General features: G+C 40.6%; 2 protein-coding genes across 2 annotated transcripts; both read right to left on the bottom strand.

Annotated features, from left to right (window-relative positions):
- Window positions 1–2291: 2291 nt before the first annotated feature.
- Window positions 2292–4232, bottom strand: LOC119894745 (homeobox protein Hox-A11b). Its single transcript, XM_038707411.1, has 2 exons — window positions 3565–4232; window positions 2292–2567 (listed from the first exon to the last, which is right to left on the bottom strand). The coding sequence occupies exons 1-2, from the start codon at window positions 4163–4165 to the stop codon at window positions 2335–2337; spliced, it is 834 nt and encodes a 277-aa protein (XP_038563339.1). The 5' UTR covers window positions 4166–4232; the 3' UTR covers window positions 2292–2334.
- A 5630-nt stretch (window positions 4233–9862) lies between these two features.
- Window positions 9863–11933, bottom strand: hoxa13b (homeobox A13b). The gene is made up of 2 exons (XM_038707397.1): window positions 11276–11933; window positions 9863–11073 (listed from the first exon to the last, which is right to left on the bottom strand). Exons 1-2 carry the CDS (start codon window positions 11907–11909, stop codon window positions 10835–10837), a joined length of 873 nt encoding a protein of 290 aa, XP_038563325.1. The 5' UTR covers window positions 11910–11933; the 3' UTR covers window positions 9863–10834.
- Between the last annotated feature and the right edge of the window lie 59 nt (window positions 11934–11992).

Raw genomic sequence — 11992 nt, 5'->3', positions numbered from 1 at the left:
AGGTCGCACTCACAATGACGCACACAGGACACACACAAGTTCCGTCTTAATATAAAGAAGAAGAACAAATGGGGACAATCCAAGTGTTCTCGTTTTCACATTTTTACATCACGACTAAACATAAATCCAATTTAGTATTTGTAAAATGAAGTATAATTTACGTTTTAAACTGTTTGGGGATTGTAAAAGTTAGTGAGCCACAAACTGTTTGGAACATAGCCTAGGCCCGTGTGATCTTTTTTCCTTAGTTCGCGTGAGTCACTCTAGACCTATAACTTTTGCAAAACTGCAACCCGAGAACCCGTACACACATCTTTTCTTGTATTGTTTACCCCTGGTAATTTTGGCCAGTGATGCTTCCATTACATCAAAATATCTACAACTTAAAATGTAATGTTCAGTTTTTAAGATGGAGATGAACTGGAAAATTAGACCCTCTTCCTTAAACCTCCTGTAGTGATAAAATGCACATGATATTATTACTGTGCCTACCTTAACAGCGGAATCCCGAGGCGATGACATATTTTAAAGCAGCTGAGGGTTGAGTCAAACTTCTTTTATATCTCAATTCACGGCATTGACATTGATCTGAGGAGCGCCACCCAGTGGGCGAAGACGGCAGGCCTGCACTGCAACACAAACGCAGAGTATTCCTACAGCGGTAAGATACTGAAACAAATGATGCCGGAAAGGTCCGTGGACACAAGCTTTCAATGCTCCCAGCCGTTGTTTTTCAGCCCCTTAGTCACAGTTAATAACCTTGGTCTCAGACGCTTTATAGTACTACACTCCAAATGCTCCAGACGAATCCGCGTTTTATGGCCAAGTTACTGGAGCAACTGGGAGGATGTGCAGCAATCAAAGCTGAATTCCTGGGAGTCTCACAGGATGCACGATATAAGGAAGGCATCAGGGCCCTCATTAGCTTATGGCAGGCCATTCAAGTTGCTTTCAGGGGCCCGGTGGTGGATATAAAGCCACCTGAACCCAATTTTTACCCATCCTTTTATGGGTGCGGGCGTCACCTTCTTTTGCAGGTTAAAATAAATCTTCATGACCTGAATTCATGGCCTGTTTATTTAGTATCAAACTGATGTAGGATCTTTGGATTAAACCACTCCAGATAATACATAAATGTATGGGGATCTGGAGTTCGTCCACTTCTTTATTTACCCCAGTGTCACTGTCTGTCACTTTTAGTGGATGAAATCTTTCCACAACTACTTTGACAATCACACAAATAAATTCATATTATTTGCGGGCAGTCACATCCATATGCATTCAAACAAGTGTCAAAATTGTTTCATTAAGCCTAACAGGCATGTTAGGTCAAACATCAGCCTTTCCACGTCGCCCCAGAAATGAATGAACCCTTTGTAATGGATACCAAATAATAACTGCAGCGGATCCCATTTCTAGCCATGAGGGAATAAATGCATCAGACCTACATATCATGCATCTGATACGATCCACGTGCTGGTATATAAAACTAAATAATGTAGGATGATGTTTCCTTTTGGGGGGTTTGTTAGAAGAATCCAACTTTACGGCCAAGAGCTCAACAAAGCGCCTGTACACAGGGTCAAGCGCAGATGTTAAATATCACTTAACATCAGGCTTGAAGTGCATGAAAATGAATGAACTCGTATCAGATTATAACTTAACTCATTCTCTAACTATGGAGCACTGACCAGTTATTTTATTATTATTATTACAGTGTGTGTGTGTGTGTGTGTGTGTGTGTGTGTGTGTGTGTGTAGGGGGGGTATAGTAATTCCAAAACACTCCAAAGAGTTTTCCACTCACAGGAGTTGTATTGGTACAATAAATTTAAAAGATTAAGAGAAAGAAGGAAACATGAATAGTTGAAGATTTCTGGCCACAAAAGTATCTTGTGCGTGCTAAACGTAGGGAAACAATTACAATTTTTAAGAAAAAATAAGATTATTTTTGAAATTGCAGTACATTCCTTTCCGTGCTTGTTGTTTTAAATATAAAGGGTATTCAGTTCAGACACATGTTTACCGCAGGAGCACACCGAACACTTTAAACTTGTTCAAAATTGTTGATTGGTAGGAGGAAAAACTGTCATTAACAGAAAAACAGACCTATGTTATAGACTAATCACAATAATAATAATAATAATAATAATAAATAATAATAATAGAGCCAACGGTGTTTAATGACAAAATATGGTATAAATAGTAGAATTCTTTATGAAGTCTGGCACATGAAAAAACTCGCCATCCTGTTCAGGTAAGACGTGTAGTCTTGGGGGGGGGGGGGGGGGGGGGGCATGGCTGCATGCCAGTGACAGTCTTTGTTCAGTTTTTTTTATAGCAGGGGGTTTGTGGTGTAGTACTGTAAACGGTCTCTGTTCAGTTTCTTCTCCTTCATCCTCCTGTTCTGAAACCAGATTTTGACCTGGCGATCTGTTAGATTGAGCATCCGCGAGAGCTGCAGGCGCTTCTCTTTGTTGATGTAAACGCTGAAAAAGAACTCCCTCTCCAGTTCCCTGATCTGATACTTTGAATATGGACATCTCTTCTTGCGCGTCCTCTGGCCAGCTGAAAAATAAATAGATAAATAAGGGCAAAAGGTCATCACATAAGATAATACAGACACTTTGCAACAACATGAAATCATTAGTCTGTTTCCTGCTTGGAAGCAGCAGTGGTGGTGGTCTACATGGACTTTGGAGTTCAAGTGTCCTCTCAGGCGTACAGAACCGAGATTTGTAAACAAAGACTGGACTTGATAGTGGGGCATGTTGGGCATGAAGGATTGCATGTCGGAAGTTGTGAAAACTTATTGAAATATGTAAAAAAAAAAAACAAAAAAAACATTCTGGCTGCTTTTAAGAGTGAGGGCGTGGGCCTAAACCAAACAGTCATGAGTATCATGTATCAGATATGTTTGTGATGTCCGCTTTTGATTTCACTGTGCCTAATGAGCTGTTGTTTTAGTGTTAGTGAAGCACATTTCATGGAAAGCAGTTGTTGAATTAAATCCTCGCGAATCTGTCAACATTTAGCCAACCTTTAAATAAGGAGGAGGATTTAAGCCTCAATCCAAAATCAGATTACAATTAATCAACAGCCCTACTTCAGTAAACCCAGAATAAACCAGATTAAAACATTTTAAAAATCAATGTTAAAAACATATCAGAACAAATTTGTTATACTCACATGGACACGCACGTGTGAGATTTTAGAAGTTTCCAAATGTGTAGAATGCTAACGGGATTTTATAAAAAATATTTAATATGAGCATAAAAATTAAGTTTACAGGCTAACTGTTATTCGGATATTTAAGCACATAAATAGGCCTAAAGAAAAAAAGGGGAGATCTTGTTTGAAATCTTGGAAGACAAGCTTAACGCCAAAGTCTTCACGGCCAATTTCAATCCCAAGCACGTGATCTTGTAGTTTATAACATAGTTTTGTTATAGGGTAAATCTGCAGGCCCTCCATAAACCTTACGTGCTTATAAAACAGCATATAAAAAGCTTTAAGAGCAACGCGTTAGATTTTTCTCCTTCTTGCATTCAGCAGGGCTACTCACTGCCTTTGCTCTGTTTCTCCTCGCTGTGGCCGGGAGAAGACTTGGGGCTGCAGCTCTCCGCCGTGTCCGAGCCCGGATGAGCCGACGCTGGGCTTATTTTGGCGGCGCGTCTGTCCGTTTCTGTTGCTTGTGCTGTCGGTGTTGTGCTGTTCTCGGCGCTCCCGTAGGCGGTGTCGAAGAACTGGTCAAACGCCTGCGGCAGGACGCCGTTCCTGCCAACGCTGCCATAGAAGCCGTGCGTCGGGTTGGAGGAGCTGGGGTGGCTGGCGCTAGAGCCGCCTTTCACCAGGATCTCTCCCCCCCGTGAGTTCGGGCTCGTCCAGCCGTCCCTGTGCACTATGTCCTCAGTGTAGCAGTGCGAAAGGCTCCCCCTGCTGTGGTGCCATTTACTGGAGGTCTCAATTCCATAGTCTCTGAAAGCCACATCTCTTACGGACGGGACCTGTGGCAGAGCTGAGGACTGGTAGGGGTATGTCATGGGGCAAGAGGATTGGCTCTGGGTTAAATAATGAGGGAGACCCGAGAAGTCGGCTCCCGAGACGTAGTAAGTGCAGCTCGGTAAATACATATTAGAGCCGGAGATTCGCTCATCAAAATCCATATTCTGCTGTTGGAAACGTCCTACATTAATCCTCGCATAGTTCCTCCGCGGCGCTGCGCTCCAGTCACTTTGAGGCAGACTGGTGGAGCAGAAATCCTTAGACGTACAAGCTGACGTGGGGATCCATCTCTATCCATTCCTGAGGGCCAAAGCCATGTGACCACTGGCACAAAATGACAGATAGCCTACGCCTCAACGTGTATAGGCTATATGAGTCAATGAGTTTATAAAGCAGACCTTTGGAAAAATACTGAGAGGAAATTTTGCTCAGACCTATTTGGACAGGGCTAACTTTTTTTTAAAACTTATTTTAATCACGGGTTCTTTTCACCGTAGCGAGAATCAAATCAAATTTTACGCAAGTCTGCTTAACACGCCATTATCTTTTACCTTTAAGTGTGTTTTTAAACCCAACCCTCACCTTAACCCTAACCTTAACCTCTGAGGAGACTTTTTAAAGACCAAGATCATATTTTTAGACCAAGGCAACACGATTTGAACTTTGGTATGAATGCTTAATCATTGTGCCACAATTAATATTTAATAAGCTAAACTACAGAACTCGAGTTTCATGAGTTTGGGCCTACATGACGCACATGCGTCAATTATTTCGGAAGCTACTTTAACCGATTCCATCCATTTTAAGTGATTTCATCATTGAGTCAGTGGCAGGTATGACATCGTGGTCTCACTGTGTGAATTTAATACAGCTCATCTGACTATATATATAGACTAATCTAGATCACAAGTGGTCGAGTAACGCGACTCATGCTGCACTTTTGTCAGGCATCAGTCCAGTTTGGCACCCGGGGAGAAAAAGACAATGGCCAAAGACAAGCATGGTTTCTATGGGTTTGATTGGACCAGCATTTTCAGGATCATTAAGGCTCAACTCTGTAGCTGACTTCATTATCCCCAAATGTAGGTTAAATCGCATAGTGGTTTTGTCCGTTTATACGCCTAAAAGTTGATATTTTAGAATGGTCTACGTTTAATTACCACTTGTGCTCGCACTGAACCATCAAAACCTGTGCATATTGCGCTTTAATCGCATGGTGGGTCGTCTGTTCTATCTCTGCAGAGCCCAATGTAAAGCTTTGGACAGGGGGCTATTTCCCGCACTCCCATCCATTTTCATTTGTCATCACTGCTGAGTAAGTGGCAACTTGTCACATATCACTAATCCTGTTATGCAGCCAATTTTAGAATTTAGTCCAAGTTCACTTTTCATACATCAAAGCCTGTGAATTTGTCATCTGCAGGGAAGCATTAGCAAACTGTGTAATATTTCATTTCGCCCAGGAGGTTGACTTCAACCTATTAAGCTTTATTCCAAGGTATGGTACTCATATGTGAAAGTGTTATTTATTTTGGTGATTAAAATATTTTTACATTATAAATTAGACGATGCCTCCTTTATTAAAAAATATTTAGTTATTCAGCATTTAGAGTTATTCAGCCACTCGAACCATTCAGGCCGAGGCTGCAGGAGTGACCCAGTTGTCACATTAAAGCTCCTTTCCTTCTCTCACACAGCACGACGTTCAAACAGCTTCAGCCACAAACACATTGGATTACGCGGTACTGCGGCACTGAATGTGCAATAATGCACTAATATAAGAGAGACCGCTTTCATTAAGCATGTAAACAAAATGCTGGTGACCACTAACTGGATCTCATAAGGATAATAAATGCGTCAATATTTATTTTTTCCTTATAGATCCACCTTATTCTATTAGCACGAAAATAGCCAAATAAACATTGCATTGTAATGTCATCTTAAAAGATCGGTTAATGTTGTGAAAAAAAAGGTTAATGTAAGTTTTTTTTTATTTTGTTGATGTCATTTTTGACATTGCTTGGACAGAAAGTCAAGGCTGGTTGAGCTTTTGAGTCGCTTTGAAAGGTTCAGATGCAATAAAGTTGGAGGGGGGGAATAAAATAAAAGCCCTGCGACCTCCGAGGAACTCAGAAGAATACATGTGATATTTAGGGCTATTCAGTTTTGCAGAAAAAAAAACAAAGGCTCATGGTAGGTGATGTGGCCGTTAGGCTGCTAAAGGGGATTTAAATAGTTTTCTAAATGCAGTTTTCTTTGTTTCCCTGAATTTTCCTCCGACACTTTAGGAGGAATGTGGTCTGCCTGTCTGTGTGTGCGCGCCTCCTGCCTTTCCTGACTGGACATACCACAAGGGGACTTTTCCTAATATTTAGGTAAAATGTACCGATTAAGATTTACATTTTAAAAAGGGCCCAATCTGTCACGTCCCTACTAAATAAATTACAGACCTATATTTGTATAATTGAAGATTATGGGGAAACTATGCATAATATATATAATGTTTGTAACCATTGTTGGAGTAAAGAAAAAAGCAAACAATATTAATTTATATGTAGCCTAGTGTATGAATTAATGGAGTTACAAATCAGTGACAGTGACAGCAGGTTTCAGTCCTATGTTTTCAATGTTGGTGGGTGTGTTTACATTTGGATCACGGGTTATGCCTTCAAAGAAAATTGTTGAAGGGGAAACCAAACAACAAAATATGTTTACATCCCATCACTTTTCTGATAGGCCTATTTATGGTAATTTGAAAGTATTTATAAAGAGCAAGCATAGGCTACTGCTACGGATTCATTACTCAAAAGAAAACCCCTTTTTCGACCGGTCTTTCAATACAATGACGCCATTGGTTGCAAGTTTTAAAATGACCCTGCAGACAACATATTTATTTTAAAATGACTGAAACACAGAATGGTGATGAAGACTAAAAGTGTTGAACTGAAACAAAAAGTATCCTAGGTTAAGTTTATTGACAATGAACTGTTTGGGTTAGTTAAGATACACTTATTTTTCATGCATAAGCCTCTAAGCACTTGTTGTGCGCCAAACCATGGCTTCTCAAGTTTGGGCTAATACACAAGGTAATCTGCTTACCACACAAACACGGTTCATTTACATTGAACTATGGTGGGATCCGAGAAAAGAAGCAGGCTAACTATGTGACAACAGTGAGGAAGGAAAAGAATTAACTTTAAACACAGATACCTGAGAACTAAAATAATTGAACGTTTGATGTCGTCAAGGTGTAAAGACAATGAACAGGAAAGATGGTGGAGTCTGAAAGCAGAGGGGCTTGACCGGAAGCACTGTAGGCCTCCTGTTGGGGGGTTTATAGCTGAAGCTGCTGTAGAACACAACAACTTAAAAACCTAATAAAAACCTTCTGGATTCACAAATTCAAGCTCGCATTCATCAACGAATGTCAAGCAGATGGGATACTAATTGCTAAAGACAGCAGGTCTAACGTACAGTGGGCTCAAATTAAACCCACATCAATCACAGAACCTGTCTGTCTGTCTGTCTGTCTGTCTGTCTGTCTTTGAAGTGTGAATCCCCATTGCTATTGTTTTGTTGCCCATGTTGTAATATTAATAAATGCAGTTTTGTTGTTTCATATTTCTGTCACAAGGCGGCAATAGCTGCAAAAGAATAACTACAGTTTCACGTGGGGTGATGTAATATGAAAAAAAACATTAAAATAAACTGCTGCAGTAGCCAGATACAAATATAAATAAACACACAATTTTATTCCAGAGTTAACTGCATTTGGAAAAGAAAACATCCAACTCTGTCTCATTGGTGTAGGCCCACTGATTTATTTGTTAGTTTGTTTTGGGAAATAGTTTAATTTTCCTCAATAACATTTTTCATTTAACTGTAGCTATTTCATTCACAAGTTTAGGCCTAACTATTTTGGCTTTTGTCTTCAGTTCACTGCACAACGTTCAACACCACCCAGCCAAACAAACACACACACTGACACCGTATAAGTGACTTGTGAAAACGATCAGCTTTACACACACAAGATATAAATGGTTCATATGGCTGTGTAGTTTTTCTTTTTTGTTGGTAAAGCAGCCCGTTTAAAGAAGTGAATGCGTTTTTCTTTTCCTACACTGAACTTTATTGGCTCTAATTTCCTCCTTAGAAAATGGAAACGTTTCAAATTCAACAAGTCCCTGTTCACTTTAGGATTGTTATTTAATATTTTAGCTGTTATTGGCGCATTATCAGTGATGTTATGATTCATACAGCAGCACGCTTCAGCTTCAGGCCTACATACGGGACATTTTGCAGTGAGGTGCATTAACCTGTTTGGCTGTTAGGGGGAGCAATGACACAGCACAACAGAGGAGAACCACATTAAGCATTCAGAGGATCTACAGGGGAAGGCTTCTATAGGGACTCAACAAGGTGGAAGAATATTTACACCAACATGACATCCCAAAACAAGGGAGGTAGTCGCCGCAGTCCAAACCGCTTGGGAAACCATTTCAAGCTTTTGATTACCTGTGTTAGAAGGCCCTTATATCCAGTCTATCAGCAGCCATGGCCTCTCTCTCTCTCTTGAGCAACTCGACAAACTTGCCTGCTGTTCGTTAAATCGCCGTTTGTGTGACTGAGCGGAGAGGGTGACGCTCACCTGATGGTGCTGCCTAGTTACTGTAACAAGTGATATATTAAAAAAAAAAAAAAAAAAAAGATCCAACCGAATAGGATAGCCTGAGTGAAGTAGCATTGTAATATTTCATTTATTCGATTTTGGGGTTGTTGTTTTTTTTTAAGAACTTTTGGGAGTATTTTACATTGCGTGTTTTTTGTTTTGTTTGTGTTTTTTGGTTCCAGCAATTAGGCCTGTGTGAATGAAGCCTTTAACCCACTCGCTAATAGGCTACTGCTATATATCGATGTGATTGTGATAAGATCATTTTGACACCATAATAGGCTAAATAGGCCTACATGTTTTCATTTGGCAGGCCAAGTATCAGTATTGACAACTAAAAGAAAAGAGCTGTGCAAATGGACGGCGGATTAGCCGGGTCTAGGTTGATTATTTTCACAACAATTTTTTGTTTACGGGCCAGTTTTAAGTTAAATCGCCGTTTGTTCTTTAACACAAAATGATTGGTTCGATTCAGTAATAATGAGCATGAATTGGATCACATTTCTCAAAATTATAAGAGACGAAATTTTCAATCGCACTCACCTAAAAAAGTAGCCTATGAGCCTAAAGTTTGCATGTGCATGTGCCAAAGAGTTCAGAGTTTTGAACTAATACAAAGCTAAATATAATAAAATACTTGTGATTAAAGGTAATAATAATAATAATAACAATAACAATAATAATAGTGGGTTTGCGCTATTTGTCAAATCTAATAATATCCCTTTATTTTTCTGTAGCGCTAAAACATTTTTAAAATGTTGACAATATAATAGATATTAGGTCACTGAAGAAATACGGTTTGAACTGTCAAAGTTGATATATGACACGTTTTTATTAACAATCGTTAAGATATTTAGGTATAAATCGGTAGGCTATTAACAAACAAAAATGCTTATGAGGTTAGAGACAGATTTAGATGCATATGCTGTCTATGGGCAGACTGTGCTGACAGAGCATCGCCAAGAGATGGCGACATAAACGCTAAATGTCTGAAACCCACAGACGCTCTGAGCTCAACAAGGTCTCTCGTACAGGCCTGTTGGCCTAAATACAATATCATTACTTAGGGGACATTCTGTAGCCATGTGTAATTTTACCATGAAAGGGATCTGTAAATATCCTTGATCAATCAAGCAGCCACGTCCAACTTGGACTACAAAATATTAATGAAAATGACAAGATCACATTGTGTCTCTCAAACATTTATTGTCAAAAACTCTGGCTATTGCAGTCAAGAAAGGGGAGAACAGATAGTTGCAGTCAGAGAGTATTTACATGTTTAAATAAGCTAACGTTTTCAGAACTATTCTGTAAAATTATTTTTGACTGACAGGTCAGCCTGTTGATGTCGAGTGAAAACCCTGGGAAAAATGAGACAGTGACATGGGCAAAGTGTGGGCAAACCTATTGCAATGCTCATACTAGTTTCACGTTTGACAACGTTTCATCAGATACTGGCTTAAGGAACAGATAGAGGGAATTTATAAAAACAGGTCTGTGGCGTAAACTCTTTTCAAACGTCCAAACTGTTAGTTTAATTAGTTTATCTAAATAATTTAAGTAGCATATGTATAAACCCAATAAGTGATGTAGGCTACTGTTGCTTATGCACGGACAGAGTCTGGAGATATAGCATATATATTTCTCTGTGGCATAAATGCTGAAAATATAATTAGGTCTTTCTGTTAATTATTATTTGTTTATCATTGCCTGTTTGCATCACAGACTGAACGTGACAGTTTAGCCGCCTATTTGTTTACCACTGCATGACAGTCTAAAGACAAAAGCTCTTATTGCAACTGATTCCAGGGGCTTCAGTCTTAATTTCTGGATTTTATTAAACGAAATAAAAGCGCAGGATTGATCGGGGTGTCTCATGCCTTCAAGGCAGAATGTCTTGCTGTCTGGTGAATATATGAAGGAGATCATGCATCCCTCGCAGAATCGCCTTGGTCAGTATGTTGCAAACCATTTCCGACCTTCTGTCAACAGGCCGCATCGACTGGTTCCAATTAAAATGTGAGGAATGAAATGTGTTGGTCAGAGTCGCTCTGGCGACAGAGGAACCGTTCACATAATGTAATAAATTATAGCACAGTTTTTTTTTTATTAAAGGCACGTTCATGTCCACCCTTCACCTTCTGTTTCAGTATCTCCAGAGCTAACTGGAGCTCTTGAATTTATTGACGACTTTCTTCTCCTTTACGCGCCTGTTCTGAAACCAGATTGTCACTTGTCTCTCTGTCAGATTTGTCTGCGCCGATATCCTCCTCCTTTTGTCCTTGGTGATGAATTTATTGGCGCCGTACTCCCTTTCCAATTCCTTGAGCTGCACCTTGGTGTATGGCACACGCTTCTTTCTCCCACGGCGGATAGAGCTGTCTCCGCCAGATATAGTCTCTGTGGAGGGGGGGTGCATGATCACATTTTAATCTGCTGAATTGCATCAAACGGAAAACGATGTAATTCTCCATTTTTTTCTTTTTCCAGGCACATTATTAACTGTTTCACATGCACTTGTTTTGCAAGTCAAACTGCACATTCACATGAAAACATAGGCCTATGCATATTTCTGTGTTAATAAAACAATAAAAAAAAATACCTTGTAACGAGGATTTCCACAGAGGATTTGACTGTGGCTGCTCCTTGGTGCAGTAAACTTGACCACTCCAACCATTGGTGATGGCCCATGGCTGGTAGGGCTCCATGGGCAACAGAGACTCGTGTCTTGGCTCAGATGGAGCGTTCAGAGCAGGGACGACAGGGACGTCCAAGTAGCTGGGCTGGTAAGGACCCGAGGAATAGCCCTGATAAAACGCGAATTCCTTTGCCCTGGTTGAGAACTCCTCACCAGAGACCGAGGAGTCCATGTATTTATCGCCATAACCAGAGGGCTGCGCGCAAGCCTTGACGCTGCCGTGTGACATCCTACATGGGTAATAACTGCTGCCAAAATATCCATAGGGCAAAGATGCATTGGGCGAGCTCTGAGTGGCAGAACAGGGGCTGCACTGCTTGCCAGGCTCCCCCATGCCAGAGACTGGCACCTCACTCGCAGTGTAGGTGGTGCTCGGAGCCAGCGAGGTTGGATGCGCTAACAAATTCCTGCACTGGTTTGCAGCAAAATTGCCTCCAGGAAACCCTTCCATGTTCTTGCTTCTTTCATCCAAGCCGTTGTCATAGAGAAACATCACCGGGTCAATCCAGTGCGAATGGAGGAGTAATGAAGCGGTCATAGCATGCCCTACATCGACACGACTAACTCTTTTTCAAAATCCCCTCGACTGAACAGAGACAGAGACTCAGGCAAAGTAACGAT

Source organism: Micropterus salmoides, unplaced genomic scaffold (genome assembly GCF_014851395.1).
Source record: "Micropterus salmoides isolate LMB-PRFRI ecotype aquatic unplaced genomic scaffold, ASM1485139v1 Ms_hic_scaffold_898, whole genome shotgun sequence".
Classification (NCBI taxonomy): Eukaryota; Metazoa; Chordata; class Actinopteri; order Centrarchiformes; family Centrarchidae; genus Micropterus; species Micropterus salmoides.
Note: the sequence above shows the minus strand (reverse complement) of the source record. Positions and strands in the feature narration are given on the sequence as shown.

What these genes read in the sequence shown, in the direction of transcription:
- LOC119894745 (XM_038707411.1), bottom strand. Translation starts at nt 4,165, where the DNA reads ATGGATTTTGATGAGCGAATCTCCGGCTCTAATATGTATTTACCGAGC. An exon ending in GGAGAAACAGAGCAAAGGCA is followed by an intron (nt 2,568 to 3,564) that starts GTGAGTAGCCCT and finishes TTTATTTTTCAG; the next exon opens with CTGGCCAGAGGACGCGCAAG.
- hoxa13b (XM_038707397.1), bottom strand. Translation starts at nt 11,909, where the DNA reads ATGACCGCTTCATTACTCCTCCATTCGCACTGGATTGACCCGGTGATG. An exon ending in GTGGAAATCCTCGTTACAAG is followed by an intron (nt 11,074 to 11,275) that starts GTATTTTTTTTT and finishes CCCCCTCCACAG; the next exon opens with AGACTATATCTGGCGGAGAC.